The 24,544-nt window shown below is 44.4% G+C and overlaps 1 protein-coding gene across 4 annotated transcripts in view; it reads left to right on the forward strand.

Annotated features, from left to right (window-relative positions):
- Nucleotides 1-24,544, forward strand: part of ABCA2 (ATP binding cassette subfamily A member 2) — a 105,546-nt gene that overhangs the window by 12,647 nt on the left and 68,355 nt on the right. For 3 of the 4 annotated variants that reach the window (XR_014560085.1, XM_083721543.1, XM_083721545.1), the window contains 3 exons: nucleotides 16,672-16,765; nucleotides 22,058-22,169; nucleotides 23,402-23,568. Coding sequence is in view for 3 of the 4 variants with exons in the window: in XM_083721543.1 (XP_083577669.1) it covers nucleotides 16,672-16,765; nucleotides 22,058-22,169; nucleotides 23,402-23,568 (373 nt within the window). In the remaining variant the exon portion in view is untranslated. Of the gene's footprint in view, nucleotides 1-3,366; nucleotides 3,477-16,671; nucleotides 16,766-22,057; nucleotides 22,170-23,401; nucleotides 23,569-24,544 lie in introns of those variants that run through there. The other variant, XM_083721544.1, reaches the window with a different exon arrangement.

Here is a 24,544-nt window from a genome sequence, read left to right on the forward strand (position 1 = left end):
ACAACGAAATGTTTTTGTTATTTTTTATGTATATGAAGAATTATTTAGTTGTGTGAACCCCCACCTAAGAACACAGCCTGGCTGAATCAAGCCAAAAGGGGTCTATCTAGATGAGTATCTTGTTCCCTCAGTGGCTAACCAGATGTCCCAATGGCAAGCCCACAAGCAGGACCTGAGTGGGACAACAGTGCACTTCCCACTGATGTCCATTCCCCGTATGCAGTCTGAAATGGCGCGACTCAGGCCACATTCACACCATGTACATAATTCACTATGTTGCCCCTTTAAACAGCCATGGCTTCTCCCAAAGAATTCTGGGAGCTGTAGTTTGTTGAGAGTGCTGAGAGTTCTTGGGCGACACCTGTTCTGTTCCCAGAACTACACTTTCAAAGTTACCCATGAAGAGAGATTGATTGTTACACTATTCTTCCGAACTGGAGTCACCAAACAACTCTCAGCACCCTTAACAAACTGCAGTTCCCATAATTCTTTGGGAGAAACCATGGCTGTTTAAAGTGGTATCATAATGCTTTGTGAATGTGGTCCCAGAGGGGAGTATAGTCAACTGAGTGCTGCTCATTGAAATTTAATGGATCTAAGTTGGCCATGCCCATTACTCAAGAGGTTTGCTCTTGAGTAAGACTCGCACTGTTTGAGCCAACCGCTTTCTGCTTTCGCACAAAAGAGCCATTAACTTTTATTACCGTATTGGCCCGAATATAAGCTGCACCCGAATATAAGCTGCATCTTTAAAATTGCGGGTGGGGAGGGGGCGGGAAGAAAAAATACCCAAACTCCTGGTGCTGTTTGCCCCATACTCCTAGCTGCATACTGTAAGGTTGCGAATATAAGCTGCATTTTAACTTTCCATGGTCGGAATTTGGGTGGAAAGTGAGGCTATAAGCCAGGCCAATACAGACTTAAAAAACCCGAACTGTTTCTAGGTCGGGGTTCCAACTAAAAGGCATTGAACACCTGACTTGTTCAGAGGAACAGGTGGCCTAGGGTGGGCACCACTCTCCCCATGCTGTTCCCATGGAGATGTGAGAGGGAGTTTTGGAAAAAAACTGTCACTTAGTAGATGTCCATCTCTTCTCCTCCTCCCATCTGTGTGGGAGCTTTGAAACCATTTCCGCACCTCACAACAAAAGTGGAACAGGTGCTGACTCTGGGTGTTGGTTGAGGGAGCAAAGGTGATGTTGTTTTGATAGGAGGGGGTTTTCCCTGGGCGTGAACTGGCTTAGGAACAAGGAAGGGAATGTTTATCACAGCCCTGTCTGCAAGCGAAACGGGGTGAAAAGGCATGCTCATATTGCAAAAGGGCGACCTTTCTCCGAGTAGAGGTGACATATTGAAAATCAGGCCTTTGCCTTTGCCATGCATGTAACATCCACTAGAAAATACTTAAACGGAAACAAAAACCACTCAGCTGGATGAGACCAGCATATCTTGTTTCTCACTGCTATGAACTTTGAACCTCTGGGGAGCCCAGAAGCAGAGCAAAAAGGCATCGTCTCTTTTCTTGCTGTTACCCTTCTGCAGCTGGCATTCTGAAGTAGACCACCTCTGAACCTGGAAGTCTCATTTTCTCATCACAGCTATTTTCTTGTCTGTATCATTTTTTATTGAATTTATATCTCACCTTTGCTCCTCTTGAAGGCACACAACTATTACAAAGCAAAGACAAAGCAAAATCATTCTAAAACAGATCAAGAGGTTCTAAAAACAGTTACAGATATCAGGGTTGGCTGGAACACGCTTTTTCAGATACCAAATGCCTGGGAGTGTTTTTAACATTCTACTCCTGGAAGTTAATAATGATGGGGACAGATGCGCAGACCTCACTAGGGGAGGGCATTCCACGACTAGGGAGCCACCACTGAACAGGCCCTGCCATGGGTCAGTGACAACCTGGCAGCCTCCAGTGGTACCTCCACCAACAAAGCCTCATCTGCTGATTGAAGGGTCCAAGGCGGTTGGTATTGAGAAAAGTGCTCTTTTAGGTATCGCTACAGATAAAGACTTCCTCCTCGGTCTGAATGTGTCCTGCTCCTTTGCCAAAACAGTGTGTTCCGTAAGAGAATTGAGTGGAAAGGCCTTTCTCTTGGTTTGCCCTAAATCTACTGCAGGTAAATCTTGCTGGTGCTGAGCCACTAGTTGCAGTATTGCAAGTTTCCCCAGGTGTGGATCTGTCTGGCCCTTGATGGGGGACGAATGCAGAGCTAGATGAGTTTTTGCTTTAATTCCAGTGAATTACAGTACTGCTATTATTATTTAACCACAGAGCCACCCTACCTCCTGTAGCCTCAGAAAGGGAGGGGGAGGCAGAGGAAATATCCCAAATCCTGCTATTTTCCTCCCCACCTTTCATTTTTTGTTTTGTCTTCAGAAACAGAATCCTGTCTAGAAGGGTTTCATCCTGCACCACCTATGGGGTTGACAACTGTTTTTACTGGCCACTGCTCCTCTGTAATTAATCAGCACCTCCATCTACAGCCATTATCCAGGCATGGTGGCATCTCTCCATGTGCCAAGAACAGCTTCACCTGATTTTGCACAATTCAAGCAGCTGTTGCAGGCACAAGAACAAGCCTGGTCAGTAATTCTTTTGGTCAGTTGGCAACCATGCCCACCTCTCTTTTCTGCCCTCCTTTTTTTGCCTTATAGATTTTTTTTGGTAGTCTAATACCAACTTGACACACCATGTGATTTTGTGCGTGTGTGTGGTTGTGTTGTTGGTGATGAGTGTTGTGTGCTTGTGTGCTGCTTGCAATTCTAAACCGGATTCTGTTGCTATGGAAACGCAGCAAAGAATATCTTCTTTATAAGGCTGGGGCTTGTTTTGCAGTGGGAGCCAGCAAGAAACAGGGACGGGTGGGGGGGGGGGAGAGACTGGTGGGATGGGGAAGAAAACAGGGTCAAGAGTTGCTGTGACCTGAAACAGACACTTTTTTTTGTCTGGAAGGTGTATTTGTGTCCATTTCCTGCCAAAACAGTTTCACTTGAACATAGACAGCAATTATCAAAGTTAATCAATAAGTTGATGGAAAATTCTTAGCTTTGGGTTTATGCAAAGCTCTACTTTTTCACATTTAAAAAAAAATATATGAAAAAGTTTCCATTCTCCCTCCCCCCTGGTTTGGGTCCTTGTAGTGCAGTTTATTTTTTGGGGGGGGGTCAAAGAAGCCCAATTCCAAACAAACAAACCCCCAACCAGACAAAGATCCCAAACACATCTAAATTCCAAAAACACACCTTATGTGTTTGTTTTTAGAAGTAAAATATTTATGGAAAGAACTGCACAATGTGGTGTTTTTCTTTTGTTAAAGCAGCCTTTATGAAAACTTGACACACATTTTGAGGTTGGCCTACTTGTTCTCTCTTTTGGTGCAGTGAAATGGCCTTTGTGGAGAACTGACATGTTTTCAAACATGGGTCCTAAACTGGTGATCTTTCCATGTAGATTTATGGGGTGGGTGGGTATTTGTACATATGCGTGTATCCACAAGTCCAGTTTTACCACATGGCTTTTGAAGGCTGGATTTGCCTCAAGGTTGGGAATGTGGTTGGGAACGATTGCTCCTCTTCACAGTTTTTTTTCTTCTCCCCATCAATGGTTGTGATAAGCCAGTCCTCAGGCATCCATTTTAAGGTGTAAAAATCATGTGAAATTAAACACATTCATGAGCTGCGACACGGTTTCCACATCCTGTGGAAATATTGCCTTGTGGTTTCTTCGCTGTTTTGGTTGCCACTTCAAAAATCGTACCTGAATCCTCCGCATTAAGAATGCCACAGATTTAAAACTGATTTAATAGTCATTTCTTCTTCTGTGAGAACTGTAGCTTTTTGGGGGGAGTGGGGGAGAGAGATTTCTGCCAGAAGAGTCTCAGCAGCCTCATCACCAGGGTTGCCTTTTACATTCCCAGAATCCTTTGGGGTGGAAGCCATATTTTCCTCCCTCTTTTTATTTGTTTGACACATAAAGACATTGCTTTATGAGGGATCCCATAAATATGAAAAGTGCCGTTGGAGCTGGCAAGGCATCTTTTGTGACCATTTTAGCAACTTGTTTTTCACTGCTCATGGCAGCCATTTTGTGCTGGCACCCACACCACTTTTATCAATACCTGAGTACTGGCATCTCAAACCCCGACTCCCCCCAAAAAGCATAGGGAGCCTAGTATAAAAAGTACCAGCTGCACATAACTTTACCCATAACCACTACTTGTATTTTAATAGTTTTATTTGTGCCTAGTGCTTTGCCAGCAGAATTTTATCATGTGCTCGTTAAAGGGTTGACATAGTAAAAGCGGGAAATGCTGTATCAATATATTTAGTTATATATGGACGGGTTCAGATAATAAAGTTGTTGTGAAGAAGACAGAAATGATATTGGGCAATGTGAACCATAAATAGCTTTCTGTATAAACTGTTGCTTCATATAAACATTGTTTAAATTACTCATGCATCTGTGCTTAACAAATCTCCCCGTAGTCGTTAGATCCAGCAAATTGTTATAAACTTAAATCTATATTTTTTCTTTTCTTCCTGTATTTGGGGGGGGGGGGGGTAAGCGATAAAAGCTTAAATTGTTTTAATTCTCTAGATGTGTTAAATTTTTCCTTCTCTGAATCTCAGATAAATTATGTCAGTCCTAAGCACTTCATTTCTCTTTTCACTTCCATGTAACTGGAATTTTTCAAGTACTGAGTTGATATTATTAAATGCTCAGCTTGGTTATCTCTGTTCCTTCCTAGGATGTTGCAAGGAATAGAGATATGTGATATGAGGCCATGATTATCCTCATATCACAGCTGAGGCTGACCCAAGAGGGGTTTGTGCCAGCAAGCACACAGATTCACGGCCTTTGCAGGTCATGCTGCTTTGCAACTCCAGCAGATCAAACCTTGCTTGCCACGTTGCAGTATATGGCAGATGACCCCATGGGGACTGTAACTACGTACACTCTCGGAAGTGTGCAGTTGGTTTGTTGATTTTGTTTATACCCCACCTTTTTCCAAGAACCAGGTCTCAAGGAGGCCTTCAAAGAATTAAAACGAGCATGGCTAAAACGCAGAAAGCCAGAAACATATAAAAGATGGTCGTTTAAAAGTAATTAAGCTACAGTGGAAGTAACATAATGTAAAGCCTTCCCCCACAAATATATTAAAATACAGATAATAAAAACAAGTGGTGGACATTGCTTTAGTGACCATCTGCAACAACCAACATAATCCCCTCCAGATGAATGTTTATTTATTATTTATTCATTGCATTTATAACCCCCCTCTTTCTCCAAGGAGCTCAAGTTGGCGTACATGGTCCTTCCCCTCCTCGTTTAATCCCCCAACAACCCTGTGAGGTGAGTTAGACTGAGAGGTGGTGGCCGGCCCAAGGCTACCCAGTCAGCTTCATGGCTGAGTGGGGATTTGAACCCTGACCTCTCCCAGGCCCTATTCCAACACTCTTAACAACTACACCATACTGGGCTACAACTCCCATTAACCCCAGCCATTATGATCAATGGTTGTTGGGGGGGGGGGAGTTGTAGACCACTGAAACTTTCTCTGTCCTTCCAATATCATTTCCGTGTCCAGATTATGGTTCCTTGTGGGAATGTTGCTGGGTGCTTTCAAGACATGGGAGCAACATGCCTGTGGCGTATTCTAGTTTATACGAGAAGGTGCAAGTTTCGGCTGAAGCTTCTATTTATTTTTATTCCATAAAATTTATATACGAATTGATTATAACACACGCAAACACCGACCGCTGCCAAAGAAAACGCAGAGTGGTTTATGGAAAGAATTTTCGTGAGAAAGAAAATGAGAAACCCTGGCTTGTTGCTACCAACACATACCATTCAGTGGGAGGTGCTTTCAGGATTTTCTAGGTACACTGTAGTGGATTGGGCCCTCTCCCCCACCCACAATTTGTTGACAATAACCTGTTCCTTATGCACAAGTTAAAGCTGGAAGTCTTGCCTGGCATCTTAGCATGATGCTTTAAAAGTTGAGGGGCGAAGGGACAGGATATCCAGAGCTCCACACCAAAGAATGGGGCACCCCTGTATTGGCCCTGTCTCCCTGCATCTTGTGACTGTGTAGTGAATTGGCTCTTCTTCCTTATACACCTGCCTGGACCCTTAAAGCCAAAGAAGGTAGGAGGTGAGGGAGGGCCTTTTCAGTAGTGGCCCATGGTTACAGGGTGGCCTCCCCAGAGAAACTTGCTTGGTGTTCACATTGTTGTCTTTTGGGTGCCTGGTGAAGATCTTTGTATCCCACCAGACATTTTACTGAGGGTTTTTAAAAATTATTTGCACTGTTCTTGTTTTCTGTTTTAAGATTTCACAGGGAACCTTTTGTTAATGAGTAATGAATAACAGTGGGTAGGAAGAAAAACCTCTTCGGTCAGTGAATGAGGCTGTCCTTACATGACTAATCACAGATGCAGCCACTGTATTATAAAGGATGGTGTTTGCAGTTCTGGTGAATAGAGGTAACCTTTTTCCAGTTATTCTGTGCTCTCTGTCTGTAAAATATTGGTCTGCCTCACAGGCTTGTGGATAAGTTGTTATCATTATTAGTCTTGGTGAAACCTTCTTTCTTGCTTTTTCAAAAGCTAGAGCAGAAATGCTAGTGACATCTCTGAAATCTCAAAGCAAAACAAGTTTACCCCACCCTGAACTTGACACTGCCTGGCAGAAGCTGGCAAAGAAAATGGGTGTTAATGTTTCATGGCACAGAGTGGCAATTGTCAGAGAACTCTCCCCTCCAACAACAAGTAAACAAGGGGAGGGGCAACCTCCAAGAACAATGGTTGACACCCAAGCTGGGCTGGTTGCAGAGAGGAGCAGATTCTGCTTCCCTGGAGGAGACTTTGGATGGAGTTTGCCTCTTAGGATGAAGGCCAGTTTAACAATTATGCCAACCAATCTGCATGACTTCTGAGTACAGTTTGCTCCAAAACTAACATAATGAAACCAATAGGTACAAATGTAAGGTTCTATGTTTAGGCAGGAATAACCGGCTGCACAAATATAAGATGAGGGACACCTGGCTTGACACCAGTGTGTGTGAAAAGGATCTAGGGGTCTTCACAGGTCACAGTCTTGACCTGAGTCAACAGTGTGATGCAGCAGCAGAAAAAGCTGGTGCTATTCTAGCTGCATCAACAGAAGTCTAGTGTGTCCAAATCAAGTGAAGGAATAGTATCACTCTCTTCTCCCTTGTTCAGACCACACCTGGAGTCCTGTGTCTAGTTCTGGGTACTGTAATTTAAGAAGGATGTTAACAAGCTGGAAGGTGTGCAGAGGAGGGCGACCAAGATGATCAAAGGTCTTGAGACAAAGTCTTAAGAGGCATATAAGATGGGGGAACACCTGGCTTGTCAGTTGTACATGAGAGAAGGATCTTGGGGTCTTGGTGGACCACAAGCTTAACATGAATCAACAGTGTGATGCTGTAGCAAAAAAGCCCATGCTGTTCTAGTCTGCATCAACAAAAGTATAGTGTCCATATCAAAGAAAGTAATACTACCCCTCTATTCTGGTCAGACCACACCTGGAGTCATGTGTCCAGTTCTGGACACCACAGTTTAAAAGGATACTGACAAGCTGGAAGGTGTGCAGAGGAGGGAGGCCAGGATAAGCAAAGGTCTGGAAACCAAGCCTTATGAGGAATGGTTGAGGGAGTTGAGGATGTTTAGCCTGGAGAAGAGAGGACTGAGTGGGGATATGATAGCCATCTTCAAAACTGAAAGGCAATCCCATGAAAGATGGAACAAGTTTGTTTGCTGCTGCTCTGCGGAGTAGGACCCAAACCAATGGATTCAAATGAAAAGAAAGGAGATTTCAGCTAAACATTAGGAAGAACTCTCTGATGGTAAGAGCTATTCAGCAGTGGAACAGACTATCTTGGAAGACTTTCCTTAATTGGAGGTTTTTATTTATTTATTTTTTAAATAATTTTTATTCATTTTCCAAACAAATTTTATACAGTCAACAAATTATTTTGCACTCATTTTTCAATTTTTGACTTCCCTCAGTTTCTCTGTCAATCTTTCGTAAAATTTCTGTTGATGCATTTCTAAACATGATATTGCCTTTCCCATCTCCTTTTCCTCTTACTCTCTTTTTTGCAGTATTTCTTACTATCTCACAGAGTCTCTTCAAAACCAACAAGCGTTGTCTGTACATCACATATATTTTTCAGATATTCTGTAAATTTCCCCCAGTCCTCGATAAACTTTTGGTCTTTCTGATATCGAATCTTCCCAGTCAATTTGTCCAATTCTGCATATTCAGTCAATTTCCTTCTCCATTCTTCCACTGTTGGAATTTCTTCCTGTTTCCATCTTTGGGCCAGAAGTATCCTCTTAATTGGAGGTTTTTAAGTAGATGTTGGATGGGCAGCTCTCGTGGATTCTTTAGATGCAATTCCTGCATTGCAGGGGGTTGGACTAGAATACTTTTGGTATCCCTTCCAGCTTTACAATTCTATAATCATATTCTATAATTATTCTATAAATATATTCTCCATGCACACATCTACTTTGTAATCTCCTGGATGCACAAAACATTTCCTCAGAGATGAATCAGGAAGAGATGGCTTTCTTGCAGCATTCTGCCCTTGCCTGTGCCCCTGCCCTTGCCCTCTGGCTGAACCTCGCAATGATTGCATTGGCGTGGAGGCAGCATATAAGATAATGCATCCCTTCCAGGCAGGAGAGGGAAATCTCCACCTGTGCGTTGCATCTGCACATGGGAGTACGAGGTCAGGGCAAGGAACAAAGTCACACGCAAAGATTCCACTAGCTGCTAATCTGGCAGATGTTTCAGAACAAGCATGCAAGGGTTTCTGGTAATTTATCTTCCTGCCTCTGGCAAAGTCCTCTCAGATAAGAGATCACAGCAATTCTGTTGTCTTCCAGGACGGATAATTCCTTTACTCCCTCACAAGTACTGACTCAGAGGATGGGCAATGTGGTTTCCTGTGCCAGCTGTGTCATCAGTGGGAGGCTATATTGTTGGACACCTGCCTTTCTTTACTGTCCATCTTAACAAGTGCCCCTTCAACTGCCTCATGAGACTTGGCTAGATAAGAAAATAGGAAGCGAATTCGCCCTCTGTGTGCTATTGGGTTACACATTCCTGGAGATTAGATGGCGAATTATTGCAGCACCTTATACATAGGGCTTCCTTTGAAGATGGTTCAGAAAGTTCAGCTAGTGCAGGATTTGGCAGCCAGGTTGCTCACCAGGGCAAGACGGGTTGAACATATGACACAGATTCTGGCCTGACTGTACTGGCTGCCGGTTAGTTTCCAGGCCCAATTCAAAGGTTTTGACCTATGAAGCCTTCAGTGGCTCAGGACCACAGTACCGCAAGGACTGCCTCTCTCCATGTGAATCTACCCAGATCCTGCAATCATCCTCTGAGGCCCTTCTTTGTGTGCCTCCTCCCTAAGAGGGGCACCAGAGGGTGGCAACATGAGAAGGGGTCTTTTCACCACTGGCTCCTCATTTGTGGAATGCTTTCCCTAGGGAGGTTTGGCTGGCGCCTCCATTGTACACCTTTAGGCACCAAGCGAAAACATTCCTCTTTAACCAGGCCTTTGACTGATTAAACAGTCTATGAACTAGGGGCGGGGTGTTATTGTTTTTATTTGTTATTGTGTTACATATTTTTGTGCTTTTATATTGTAAACCACCCTGTGAGCCTCTGGTGAAAGGTGGTATAATTTAACAACAACAACAACAGCTGTCACCTGTCAGCAGTCATTCCTTCAGCTCTGCTGAAAGACCAGCTCCATCAGACACCTCCTTCCCCCGAACTGTTTTTATACCACCTGTTCATTATAAGTACTACTGTTTAAGAACTGGAGCCTGAGCTTGCTTTTTTCCTCTTCCTTCTCTGCTCCCTTTTCCTTGTGTGTTGTGCTGCTTTAGATTATAAACCCACAGGCAGGGAATGCCTTGTTTTAACTGACTAAGCCACTGACTGAAGGGGGGGGGGGAGGCGTGTTGGCTGACTCAGTGTCTCTCCTGAGAGTACCTGTAGGTGTATGGGAGGGGATGCAATGTCTTGAAAAGAAAGCTATCTTTCAAAGTTAATCCAACAACCAAGCCTGGCAAATCCCCCAATGTCTCTTCACCCCACACACATACATATTTCCGGAAGGCATCTTAAAATCACCACCTGCTGGGGAAGTGGAGCAGGATTGGGAGGGGTGGGAGAGAAGTTTCTGTATTAATTACAGCAAATAATTCTGTGGCACTCTTAGAGGCGAAAGTTTATGCTATGATGAAATCTCTAAAGACCGCTTCCCAGCTGCAGCTGCTTTGCAGGTTGGATTCAAACTCACACCGGCAAAATCAGAGTGCCCAGCTGAAGTGCATCAAGCACTCTTTAAACTAAATCCATTATTTTTTAATTTGCACTTGTAACAGAAAAAAACCCTAATATAATAATTGTGATAAAAATAATGATTGACAAAAAGCCATTACCAGCTGACGTTAACCAGAAAATGTTCCATCAGTTACATGAGAGCAATAGAACTTTTGAGTTGGAAGGTACTCAAAAAGATTGTCTAGCCCAATGCAATGCAATGTAGGAATTGCAGCTAAATAATCCCTGATAAATGGTGGTCCAATTTCTGTTTAGAAAGTTCTAGCCAAGGGGAGTGCATGACCTTCCAATGTGGTGTGTTCCACTGCTGAACAGCTCTTACGTTAGAAAGCTCTTACGTTAGTCTCAATTTTCTTTCCTTTTGTGTGTGTGTGCAGGAAATTGGGTTTGGGAGGGTGCAATTTAGAGGCTCCATTTTTCAAATGAATAGAGAGCAGTGGATGTAGAAAACACACAATGAAAACAAATTTTTGTCGTTCAGTGTGGGAAGAGAGTTTTGTACAGTATATCTGAATTTGATGTGTAAGAAAAGAAATCCCTCCAAACAGCTTAGAAATGTTCCAAGTCTTCCTTACCCTTAAAAATGCGTGATTTGTGAGTTGCTTTCACTGCAGTAAATCAGAGTCCACATATTCTTGCACTGCACCGAGACCTTTTAAAGTCCTGCAGTGCTTTCCAATTACGGAGTGAAGAGGTTCTCTCATTATAGCCAACACCCACGTAAGAAGTTCCTTAGGAACATTGCTGTTTGATCATCCCACAAGTTGAGAAGGGCAAGTTGTAGGAGGCTTGAACGGGGCATGTAAAAGTTCATGATACCTCTTCAGAAACAGCAGCCCCAAATTTGCATGCCAAAGGACATTCTTCCTGTAAGTGGAAACGTGTCCTCTGCAGGGAATCCTTTTGTCCAAAGCAGCACCCCTTGCATTTAGAAATCAGAATTCTGAATCTCAGTAGGCATTAATAGGAAAGTGTTCTGGATTGCAGTGCAGAGATGGAGGACACCCAAATTTATCAGGTTGACAGTCCTATGCCAGGGTGTGGCTGATTGTTGTGAACCCCTGCTCCCCGGGCATATATAGTTGCTTTTTAAATGGGGGGAAAATGATGCGCTGGTACTCCTTACTTGGTGAGTACTGTCACAATCTGGATATATGGTGGTGGTTCTTTGACGCTGTGCCTTGGCAGCACAAAGTGATTTGGATAAATGTGCTGAGTCATCACGGCAGTGCTCTTTAATGTGTCAGGATATTCTCCTCCTCCGCCTTCTGCAAAACATGCTCTGAATTATTTGGCCTGTGCCACACACAACACCTCGTTTACTTATTTATTTAGAAAATGCGTTCTTCTCCCCTCTGTTGCGACACTAGCTTCTCTGCTGTGGCTGGGCAGGGCCCAAAAACTGACCCACTTAACCAGTAGCTGTCATCAAGCATTTAAAAACCGCCCAAGATTAAAAGGCAACACAAAAGCCACATAGCCAGTGCCAAAGTGTGGGTCTTTTTTTTCTTTTCTTTTTTGCTGTGTTTCTTCTTGTCCAGTACTGTACACAGCTGGAGATAGCCCTGAAGTCACTGGCATCCAAGGAAGCAAAATGCTGGAAGATTCAGGACAGATAAATCAGTGCAGAGTTGAACTGTCAAACTGGCTTCTTCAGGAGGCAGCGATGGCCACCAACTTGGGTGGCTTTAAAAGAGGATTGAACAGATTCTTGGATGAGGATGATAATAATAATAATAATAATAATAATAATAATAATAATAATAAATTTATTTATTTATACCCCGCCCTCCCCGGCCAGAGCCGGGCTCAGGGCAGCTAACACCAGTAAAATTACAATAAAAACATAATAGGGGGAGGGGGGGGACCAATTTAAAATATGGGTTAAAATACAATTTAAAATGCAGTCTCATTTTAATAGTAGCCCATAGATCAAAACGATAAGGGGAGGGAAACATAAGGGTCAGACTGAGTCCAAACCAAAGTACAGGCGAAACAGCTCTGTCTTGTAGGCCCTGCAGAAAGATGTCAAGTCCCGCAGAGCCCTAGTCTCTTGGGACAGAGCGTTCCACCAAGTCGGGGCCAGTACTGAAAAGGCCCTGGCCCTAGTTGAGACTTGGGACCTCCAAAGTGTTGTCATTTATGGACCTTAAGGTCCTCCATGGGACATACCAGGAGAGGCGGTCCCGTAGGTACGTGGGTCTTAGGCCGCATTGGGCTTTAAAGGTCAAAGCCAGCACCTTAAACCTGACCCTGGACTCCCCCGGGAGCCAGTGCAGTTGGTAAAGCACTGGATGAATCTGATCCTGCTGCAAAAACCCCATAGGGAGCCTCGCGCGGCATTCTGCACCCGCTGGTAACCATGATGACTCTGTTCTGCCACAATGGCTGGAGGCAGCAATGCTTCTGAATACTAGTTGCTTGAAGCCACAGGGGGGGAGAAGAGGGTTAATGTGTCCAAGTCTAGCCTGCAGGCTTCCTATAAGGGCATCTGGTTGGCCACAGAAAGGATCCTGGACTAGGTAGAAGATGGCGTGGTGACATACTGTGCACTCTTGCCATTGCATGTTCTTGGTGGGATGCAAATAGGGGTGATTCATTGCTGGCGGAGTTTAGGAGTGGTTGTGGCAGTGCACTTGCCAAGCATTTTAATTTCAATAAGTAAAAGAAAGGAAAGAAAAAAAGTTGACAAAGTTTTCATTTTAGCTAAAAATGAAAGCTTTCTATCTTATTGGTTACCTTTGAATGTGTTGATGTTGCTTTGGGGCTGCGTAAACGATATGTCAGAAGCTTCAGGCTGGGAATTGAGATGGGATCTGTTAATTACAGCACAATTAAAATTAGCACTTAAGCGGGAGCTTCTGATGGTCCCAGCGGCTCAGGACTAGCTGGCGAAGCTTCGGTAGATGGCAAAAGAAGTGAAATCAGAACCACTGAGTTGGAAAAAGAAAAGCCCAGGGTTTGATTGTCCTTGTACTGTGCGTGGACTTAGCTGTATCTGTGGGGGCAAGGGAACCTGGGGAGCTCTCCTTACACTGAATCAGAGCATTGGTCAGCCAAGGTCACTATTGTCTACACTGAGCGGCCGTGGCTCTCCTAGGTTTCAGATGAGGAGGATCTCACAGTCCTACTTGGAGATAGATGCCAGGGATTGAATCGGTGACCTTCTTCATGCAAAGTTGACATTCTACCACTCAGCTATGGCCCTTCCCCATAGGAGGGGCTTGCTTGCTATAGCAGCCACCATAAAGTTAAGGGAAAAGGGTAAAGATAGCAGATGGGTTCACCAAAGGTCTGTCTAGCCCGAAGTCCCATTTCCCATAGTGGTCAGCCAGTTGCCTTGGAGAAGACAGAAACTGGGCAGGGGAAGCAACAGCCCTTTTCTCCAACTTCTGCTATTAGGGGATAGACAGCTCCTGAAAAGGGAAGCTCCATGTAGCCGTCAAGCCTAATACTCACAGATAGATCCTTCCTTCCTCCCTCCCTCCCTCCCTCTATTAATTTGTTTAATTTCTGTGAGCCAAAGGCCTTCACCATGTCTTATGTCACTGAGTTTTGCAAGTTAACAGTTTGCATTGTGTGGAGCAATTCAGTGGTTTACTTAAGAAAACAAAAACATTTTTATTCATTTTTAAACAAATACAAACCAGTTGTATTAAACACTTATCCAGCAGTACATCTAATGATGCTTGTTCTATCAATTTTCCCCCCAAAAAATGTTCATTTTATAAGATTTTATAACACAAATAAAAAACACAAACAGAAAAGACAAACCATACAAACAAATTCTTGTCATAACCTTATTTTTCTAAACATTGTTATGTGGGCTTCCTGAAGTCCCGCCTATCTGATTTTCATTTTATTTCATCTTTAGCAGTTTGTTGTTGTTTAGTCGTTTAGTCGTGTCCAACTCTTCGTGACCCCATGGACCAGAGCACGCCAGGCACTCCTGTCTTCCACTGCCTCCCACAGTTTGGTCAAACTCATGTTTGTAGCTTCGAGAACACTGTCCAACCATCTCGTCCTCTGTCATCCCCTTCTCCTTGTGCCCTCCATCTTTCCCAACATCAGGGTCTTTTCCAGGGAGTCTTCTCTTCTCATGAGGGGGCTAAAGTATTGGAGCCTCAGCTTCAGGATCTGTCCTTCCAGTGAGCACTCAAGGCTGATTTCCTTAAGAATGGAGAGCTTTGATCTTCTTGCAGTCCATGGGACTCTCAAGAGTCGTCTCCATCACCATAATTCAAAAGCATCAATTCTTCGGCGATCAGCCTTCTTTATGGTCTAGCTCTCACTTCTCTCTCTTTAGCAGTTTACATATATCATAATTTCTAACCATCTTTTTTATCACACTTAAAATAACTTCACATTTTATCATTTACAAATAATACTATTTTAAAATACCCTATCTTCTACTTCTAACCCTACAGCCTATATCCACTTCCAAAGCTATTCTAAGCTTGTTCTATCCATTGACTTCGACATACACATTCAGTGTTCAAAGATATTACTTAACCACTCCGCTGGAGGAGGGGAGTGGTCCAGATCCCCTCCCACTTGTGATCTTCAGTTGGGTGGCCTAATTCTGTTTCCCGTACAATTCAAAGGCCATGAGCACCCGCCGCTTCATGATCAATTAGATTGCTCTATATTAGGAAAGGGACTTGCTTCATAAGGATTCAAACAAAGCAAGTGTTCTAGACCACGTCCCCTGCTCTTTAAACGCTGTGCAAGAGAATGAGCCTGAGCTACCTGAACCCAGGTAGTATGAGTGCCTTTTAATTTACCTTGTAGTTCCTCTTTGGAAATTGCTTTCCCTTTGGGAAGCAGGTCACAGATGGTATGAATGCCTATGTCTTCCCAATCCTAGAACTGTTGATATTTGTCTGTGTGTCTGAAAGCTGGATGATTCAGGAACGAGAACAGTGGTGAAGGGTCAGGGACAAGTGTTTTGCTCCGTGTACTCCATGCCATCACCATTGATCTTGTAAACAGATTGTCTGCTTTCCTTACCTCATTCAAGGACAAGTGTGAGAGTGGGTGGCCTCTTATTGAAGGTGTGGAAGGGACCATTTTGAGTTGGGCCCAATAGTCCTCTGTTCTTCTCCTGAGGGATGGGATCAAGTATATTTGATTTGAAAAGCAGCATAATATAACATTAAGTTAGGCATTCCCGTCCCTTCTTTTGCTTTTTTAGAGAGTTTTGTTGCTTATCCTAGAATGCAATTGTTTACTTGAGATATTGTTGTTGTTTAGTCGTTTAGTCGTGTCCGACTCTTCGTGACCCCATGGACCAGAGCACGCCAGGCACTCCTGTCTTCCACTGCCTCCCACAGTTTGGTCAAACTCATGTTTGTAGCTTCAAGAACACTGTCCCACCATCTTGTCCTCTGTCGTCCCCTTCTCCTTGTGCCCTCCATCTTTCCCAGCATCAGGGTCTTTTCCAGGGAGTCTTCTCTTCTTATGAGGTAGCCAAAGTCTTGGAGCCTCAGCTTCAGGATCTATCCTTCCAGTGAGCACTCAGGGCTGATTTTCTTCAGAATGGAGAGGTTTGATCTTCTTGCAGTCCTTGAGATATAGGTACAGTGTTGCCCCGCAAGACGAACACCTCGCAAGACGGAAAACCCGCTAGACAAAAGGGTTTTCCGTTTTGGAGGCGCTTTGCAAAAAGAATTTCCCTATGGGGTTGCTTCCCAAGACGAAAAAATCTTGCGAGTCTCCGCGGGTTTTTTCTGCCTTTTCCCCCCTTTTCCTAAGCCGCTAAGCCGCTTAACAGCTGATCCGCTGATAAGCCGCTTAACAGCTGATCACTAGAAGCCGCTAGACCGCTGTAGCGCTAATCCGCTAAGCTGTCAATGGACTTGCTTCGCAAGACGAAAAAACCGCTAGACGAAGAGAATCGCGGAACGGATTCTTTTCGTCTTGCGAGGCACCACTGTATCTGCTATTTCTGGGTTTTTAAACTGTTTTCAGTTACTACATCGTATGTGTAAATCCCTTCTACAATTAATAAATTAATTGTCAATAGTAATTAAAAATAATGAATGAATAATGCTTTCCAGGCAGTTTCACTGAATGAAAGTTATAATACTATATATAAGCTGGGGTGGGGGGGGGGAGAAAAACCTGACTCTCTTTGGCTGTCTCTCTTTTGTACAGACTTGCGCTGGTGGTGGTTGGGGGGGAGGCCCTGGCAAAGTTTCGGGTGCTGCTGCCCCTGCTTCTGGGTCTCTCTGACTTATTTCTCCTCCTCCTCCTTTCCCCAGTGGGTGCTGGCTTTCGAGATCTTCATCCCTTTGGTCCTCTTCTTCATTCTGCTGGGGCTACGACAGAAGAAACCCACCATCCCTGTGAAAGAAGGTAAGCAGCCCCCTGGTGTTGGGGTCAGTAGACTTTTTCAGCAGGGGACCGGTCCACTGTCCCTCAGACCTTGTGGGGGCAGGACTATATTTTGAAGGGAAAAAATGAATGAATTCCTGTGCCCCACAAATAACCCAGAGATGCATTTTAAATAAAAGCACACATTCTACTCATGTAAAAACACCAGGCAGGCCCCACAAATAACCCAGAGATGCATTTTAAATAAAAGCATACATTCTACTCATGTAAAAACATACTGATTCCCGGACCGTCCATGGGCCAGACTGAGAAGGCGATTGGGCCGCAGGTGGCCCCTGGGCCTTAGTTTGCCTACCCATGCTCTGTGGACCTGGAAAGAGACCCACACATGCCAACCTTGTAAGATTAACCACCCCCATGTGGAGCCCATCACCCTCAATGAATTTGGAGTGAAATTTGAGGCCTTTCCATTTTCTCAGATCCAGCTAATCCCTTAATCCACAGGTGCAGTTTGCCTTGAATGTAACGATGGATAAATCAGCAGGATAAACCTCTCTCACCTGCTTGCTAGAGGGAGACGTGCACTTCATGGCTCCTTTGTGCATATGCAGTGGAGCTGTGCCAAAGTTGCCTGGTTATGAGAGCAAGATATTTGTAGGAAGTAACAGAAAATACTGGGCTGTAAAAACAACCACCACACGAAATAGCATTGTTAGCAGTTGCTGGAAGCCCAAACCTTTGTGCTCGGGTCCTGCTTGTGGGTTTCCCATAATGGGAATCTGGCTGGCCACTGCGAGAACAGAGTGCTGGACTAGATGGGGCAGAAACTTGATCCAGAAGGGCTCTTGTTATATATTCTTTGTTTAGGTATATTCAGTAGAAACAGCCAAAGGTTTATGATGGGAAATGTTTAATGGGTTACATATTCACGGCAGCTAAAATACAGATGGTTGGAAATTAGTGGGGGGGCACCAAAGGCTTTAAATGTACAAATAAAATGCTACTATGTAATTTGGGAGAGAGCACTTTATGTGAAACTGACTCAAAAATTTCATGTGGCTGTAGGGCAGAAAAGCTTTTGCGGCTGACTTGTGACCACTTATCCAGCACGCAAACAAAGACTCTGCAGGACAAACTACACCTGCTGCATTGCCTAATAGATGGTTGTGTTCATGTCTTCCTTTATATTGACATCAACAGTGTTCAGGTTCCCTCCCTGTGAAGTTTATTATTATTATTATTTAGATCTGAAATATGCCTTCATATTGGAGAAAAGGGTGGGCTGTTTGGTCATTTTTCTTTTTCAATATGTAACACAAAGCGGCGTGGGTTTTCTTGCAACCATAAAACTCAATAGATGTGTTTAAAAAGAAACTCCAGGGGTAAACACTTTTTCACAGTGCTACCTCTGTGAAAGGTTTCACACCTGTTCAGTGTTTGCCTGCAAAAGCCCAAGTTTGCCCAAGGAGGGGAGAGGAGGTGTCAGTAGCAGCCTGAAGACAGAGGAGCTTGCAGGTTCCTGAATTTTGGTTGGAGAGGTGTTCTCAATCTCTCTTCTGTAATGCTAAAACTGATGAGGCACCTCTCTCGATTCATCTGCACAAGTTAACGGCTCTGGGCCTAGATACTGAATAGAGAAGAGTGGGCAGCAACTCACACAGCGGCATAATGATCAGCCTTCTCCAAGAGCAGCTTGTCGAGCTGGTTCAACGTCTCATCATTCCACAGAGGGAACAGAAACACCCAGTCTACTTGAAGTGGACTGGAAAGTGAGAGCACAGAGAAGACACGAGAAGAGCCCTGCAGCTTGATTAGGCCCAAGGCCTCCCCTACTGTCACAGTGTGGTGCAGGAAATTATAAAACTATGCAAGGCAAGGAGAGAGTGGATGGATAAAAGTTTTTCTCCCTCTCTCACAACTTCATTGTTAACATCCAGTGAAGCTGAATGTTGGAAGATTCAGAACACTTTTTTTTTAAAGGACTTATTAGTACAGTGCATAGTTAAACTATGGAACTCACTCCCTCAGGAGGCTGTGATGGCCACCAGCTTGGATGACTTTAAATGAGGATTGAACAAATCCATAGGAATGTTTGGTTCTTGCCGCCTAGTATGTTTGCAGACCACTGGAGCAGTTGCCAGACCCTCAGGATGTCTGTTGCTTTCAGAGACCATAACATGCCAAGAAGCCAAACCAAATTGTGGAAGGTCATAACTTGGCAGTAGAGGCCCAGCTGGGCAGGCCCTCCACTTAAAAAGAATATCATATAGCAGGTGACCAGGAGGAGCTCAGAGCTTTTGCCAGCTGAAACTGATCAGATGCTGGACCAGAAGAGCTCAGAGGTCTGACTTCTCAGAAAGAGTTGCACATCAGTAGAAATCTCTTCATGTCTCAAGATCAGCATGGTGGCAACCACAGCTGTAACGGTTGTCCTTACATGGAGTAAGGAGCCCCTTTGAGTTTAAGTAACGGCTTTGCAACAAATCTTTTTGGCACTACCTTCCATGCTTCAGTTGCTTGGAGAGCTGCTTTGCCAGAAAGCTACACATGCAGATGCTCTGAGGTCAAGCAGGAGGGCTAGCTAATATCTCATAAGGTAGAACCAGGGTTCAGTATGACCATAACAGATTGGACAAAATGAATTTAAATAGGGACAAATGTACAATTGCACATTAGGATGGGGAATTCCTGACTTGACAGCAGGACATGTGAAAAGGATCCAGGGGTCTTAGAAGACCATGAGCTTAACATGAGTCAACATTGTCATGCGACAGCAAAAAAAAAGGAATACTATTCTAAGCTGCATCAACAGAAATCTTGTGTCCCAATCAAGTGTAGTAATAGTATCACTCTCTTCTGCCTTGGTCAGACGACACTTGTAGTACTGTGCCATTCTACTTTTCTAGAAAAAGAGGAGCTGGAACTCACAGTGAACACCTCTCTTGTTCTCTTATAATGGCAATGCCGCCCACCTGAGAGGTACTGGAACTGAGTCCCAGCGAGTTCCGGCTGAAAAATATCCCTGGTACTGTGTCTTATTGTGGGCACCACAGTTTAAGAAGGATATTAACAAGCTGGAATGTGTGCAGAGGAGGGCGACCAAGATGACCAAGGATTTGGAAACCAAGCCTTAGGAGGAACAGTTGAGGGAGGTGGGTACGTTTAGCCTGGAAAAGAGGAGACTGAGAAGAGATACGATAGCCATCTTCAGATATCTGAAAGGCTGTCACATCACATGGAAGATGGAACAACTTTGTTTTCTGCTGCCCCAGAGAGTAGGACCTGAACAAATCGATTGAAGTTACAAGAAAGGAGATTCCAACTAAACTTTAAGAATAACTTTCTTAGAGTTAAGAAAGTTTGTTAGAGAGTGGGAAGGTGGTGGACCCTCCTTCCTTGGAGGTTTGTAAGCAGAGGTTGGAGGCCGTCTACCAGGGATTATTTAGCTATTGCTTGCATTGCAGGGGGTTGAAATAGATGACCCTGGGGTACCTTCCAGCTCTGCAATCTATGTTTCTAAGCAGCCATTGTCACCTTTCAGTTATATCTCCATAAAGCCATTATTGTGATGTTTATGTTTTAGGATGTTTTACTTTATCTCATACATTTTTTTCTCTCCTCCCCACCCTCATTTTTTCTTTCTCCCCATCTTTGAAATATGCTTTGTGTCTCCTCTAGTCTGTAAGTTGAGTTTCCCTTTTCTTTTTCTCTCCTGCCCCTCCTTTTGCTTTGCCCAAATTATTCTGGGGAAATGTGGCCATATTGACTCAACCCAGCTTTCACCAACCTGGTGTTCTCCAGATGTTTTGGACTAGAACTCCTATCAGCGTCTCCAAGCACACCCATGCTTCCAGCATCATCTAGCTGTGCTGCCTGAGGCTGATGGAAGTTGTGCTTCAAAACATCTGGATGGCAGCAGATTGGCATAAGCTCATCTAACCCTTTGGACTTCTGCAACTAATATATAACTCCATTTAACCCTCATTTTTCTCACCCTTCCACTTCCTTCTTAACTTGTTGGGATGCTATTGAAATCATAGTGCTGTAAATTGTTCTTCTAAGCGGAGCAAAGATCTCTGCAGATTTTAATCTGCAGCAAAGCCAGATTCAGTCATCTGTTTGCAACAGTTTGATACCAAAGAGCCTTAAAAGTCTGAGTTGATGGGATACCATCAACAATTGTTCACAATGTGGTTTGCTCACCATACTCTAGATCCACCAGCCTTTTAGTTCCATTTGTGGCTTAGCTTTCCTTCCTTGCTTTGCATTCCCCGTTTTCTCTCCTGACTAGCTGCAGTTTAGGGAACTAAATACATATACAGATCTACAAGTGATGGGCCAAAGGCTATATTGAAGGCATAGGGTGGTTTGTGCTGTGCTTATTCGTCTCTTGCTACTCACCGACCTTCTTTCTCTTTCCTTCTAACCTACCTTCACCCTAGGATGTTTTTAACTGGCCAGCCAGAGAGTAATGCTCCTTTGAAAGGGATGGAAGGTCATTGGTTGCCTCACTCTCCACGGAAGCAAACAGGATTTTAATTCATTAGGCTTCAGGGATCTTTTTCCTCTTTGACTTTAAACCTAGAGAGTAGCAAGTAAACTTAGTGTTGAGCTCCTAAACACGTTCAGTCAGAACTAGATGCAGACTGGAGCTAACAAACTGACACCGTCAGTGGTGTCTGGTGAGTGGTCTGTGCACATTGGCACAATGGCATCCCTTAATCCTCCTTTTCTTCCTTTGCGTCATGCTTGCTGGCGTCATTTGGCAGTTTTAGGACTGTGTGCTATTAGTTGAATTGTCCCGTGGATGCCTATAATCCAGCAAGTTTTTAAAATAATCAGTTTTGACATCAATTTCAAACATTTGGGGGCTGCAAATGCTCTTCCATTATGACTCGGAAATAAAGAGGTTTTGGAGAAATGTTAACCTTTGAAATTTGGAGAGCAATGGGCTTAGCATCTGAATAGGCACTGAATTCTGAAATGCAAGGGAGAATTTTGTCTTGATTCTATGCCCCACTTTGTAATGAGTTTGCACCGTCACGCCACATGGGTTTTGTATGTGGGTGTGGGTGCAAATAGCCATTCAGTATCGGCTTCTATCTGTTGACTTTATATCATGAGCAAAGTGGAGAGGATGACTTCTGACCCTTCAACCCTCTGAGCTGCACTCTCTGAATACTGTTTAACTTAACTGAAGAAACTTAACTAGCTGGTACTGATCCAGCAGGTGCGCTTCTCTATGAACTACTTGTGGGTCTCCCTGCCCTATAAATTCCCGCCTCCCCTCCTCTTTCTTCTCCCCTTCTCTAGCATACTACACAGCAGCCCCTCTCACTTCTGCTGGGATCTTGCCAGTGATGCAATCCCTGTGTCCCGATGGACAGCGAGATGAATTTGGCTTCTTGCAATATTCCAACTCCACGTGAGTCCACCTCTTTGTTTCCTAACCTACGCGGGAGTCATCTTCCATCTGAAGGGGGCACCATGTTGGCAAAGACTGCATTATACAGTGGCCTGCTCAAATAAGAGAGAAAGGCTTCATATATACAGCAGATGCACCTTCTCTGATGCCAATAGGCAGGGAGTTCCAAAGTTTGGGTGCTGCCGCATTAAAATATTCGATTTCTTACAGGCAGGACAGTATTGTGTGTCACCTGTAACCGTGTCCGTTCCACTGATTTATACATTTGAGTGGGCACATAGCCAATAAGGTTATCCTGCAATGATGGTCTTTTAGGTGGGGCATTTAAAATTCCATGTGCATAATGCAAAGTCTGTGTGCATACACACACGCGCGTTTTAGAGGAGTATTGACATAAGCAGCCACGTGTCTGGTAGGTAGCAGCAGAAGGTTTCATGGGCATGGACTTTGTGCTACCAGATGCAGGGCCTGTTTTCCTAAGCTGACACATATGGGTGCAGAAGGTGGAAAAATCATAAGAGGCAGGATTAAATGATGATAAAAGGCAATGGTGATAAAATGTAAACAGCACAGTCTGTGCTAATTTGATGAAAGGTTAAATGCATGCAAATTAAACACAGTGATGATTTGTAACAGCAGTTCTTGGAAGCAACATTAATATTGCTAAGCTGATCAGCACCTGTAATCAGTGGCGTAGCTAGCAGCTAGGGCACCTGGAGTGGCACACATGCCGGGCACCCGGGGGCCGCCCATGGGGCCAATCAGCGAGGTGATCTGCGGCGATCCCCGCCCCGGGGGGATTTTGTCACCCCCCCTCAGAGATGGCACCCGGGGCAGACCACACCTACCGCACCCCCCTTCCTACGCCTCTGCCTGTAATGGAGCAGGAAGTCACTGGTTTTTTTATCCAGTGGTAACCCTGCTCAGAGTAGACCCACTGAAGTTAATTGGCATCACTAAAAGGCTCATTATTTACAACAAGCCTACCCTGAATGAAATTTAGTCGCACGCAACCCATTGTCTCAGTTAAGGCCTGAACACCCAGACCAAAATTTTATCATTCTTAGTTCCAAGCCAGCTGAATTCCTCTGTTAGAGAGAACTGCAGTGTCACAAAGAGTTTGCTCCAGGTGCACCTGTTGGAGGTGTGGTGTTGACACATCCTCCTTCCCCGCTCAGTGCCCCCTCCTTTGCAGCTGTGATAACTCTTGGTTGGTTTGTCCTTTCTCTTAGAGTAACGCAGTTGCTGGAGAGGCTCAACGAAGTGGTGGAGAAGAGTAACCTGTTTGATCCAGATCATGCTGGCCTGGAGGAGGAGTTGGAGTCCTTACGGCACCACCTGGAGTCTCTCAGCAGCAGTGAACCCAACACCATGGAGACTCATTTCAGCAACCGGGCAGGTGAGGTCCGAGGCTGGACCTTGCAGGGCGAATATCTATAGCTCAGTGGCAAAGCACATGACAGAACCTAGATTACTGTAACGTGTTATTAGATTTCGGGAACTTCTGCTAGTGCAGAATTTGGCAGCCAGGTTGCTCACCGTGGCATGATGCTTTGAGCTAATTGCACCAATCCTGGTCCAATTGCACTAGCTTCCAGTTACTTTCCAGGCCCGATTTAAAGTGCTGGTTTTGACCTATAAAGCCTTAAAGAGCTTAGGACCACAATACCTGGGGAGAAAATAGTAAAGATCTGGTGAAGAGAGCACAGCAGAGGTAATATTTTCTGAGAATCCTCCGGAAAAAATAATCTCTCAAAGGACCTGTTGATGGCATTTTACCATTGTACAGTTGAGAGTATTAACTTATGGTCTGTGTTTGGGAGCTGCACGGTCAGGGGGAAAACAATGCTGTCCAGGGTTGTAAAGACTACGGAGAGAATAATTGGGTGCACTCTTCCCACCTTAGATCAAATCTATGCTTCCAGGTGTCATAAGAAAGCTGCAGAGATAGCGCAGGATAGTGCGCACCCCGGAAATGATCTCTTTCAGCTTCTGCCTTCTGGAAGAAGGTACAGGGTTATCAAGACTAGGACTAGCCGCCTGAGAAACAGTTTCTATCCAAATGTGATTTTGGTTTTAAACACAGTGTAAGGTAGTCTTTTCGGGTTGCGCTCCACGGCAACCCAGAAGTAATGGAGCGTGTTACTTACGGGTTTCGCCACTTGCGCAAACGGTCAAAATGACATCACTCGGCATGCATTGAAACGGCAAAATGGGACCCGCACACGCGCAGATGCGTCTTACGTTCCATTCGGGATGCGAACGGGGTTCTGGAACGGATCCCATTCGCATCCCGAGGTACCACTGTATATTGTATTTAATTATGGGGTATCAGAGTTTTTAGGGGGTTAACCAGGCTGGGATAGCTGGGTTAG

This window comes from Podarcis gaigeae (genome assembly GCF_964106915.1).
Source record: "Podarcis gaigeae genome assembly, chromosome: Z".
Classification (NCBI taxonomy): domain Eukaryota; kingdom Metazoa; phylum Chordata; class Lepidosauria; order Squamata; family Lacertidae; genus Podarcis; species Podarcis gaigeae.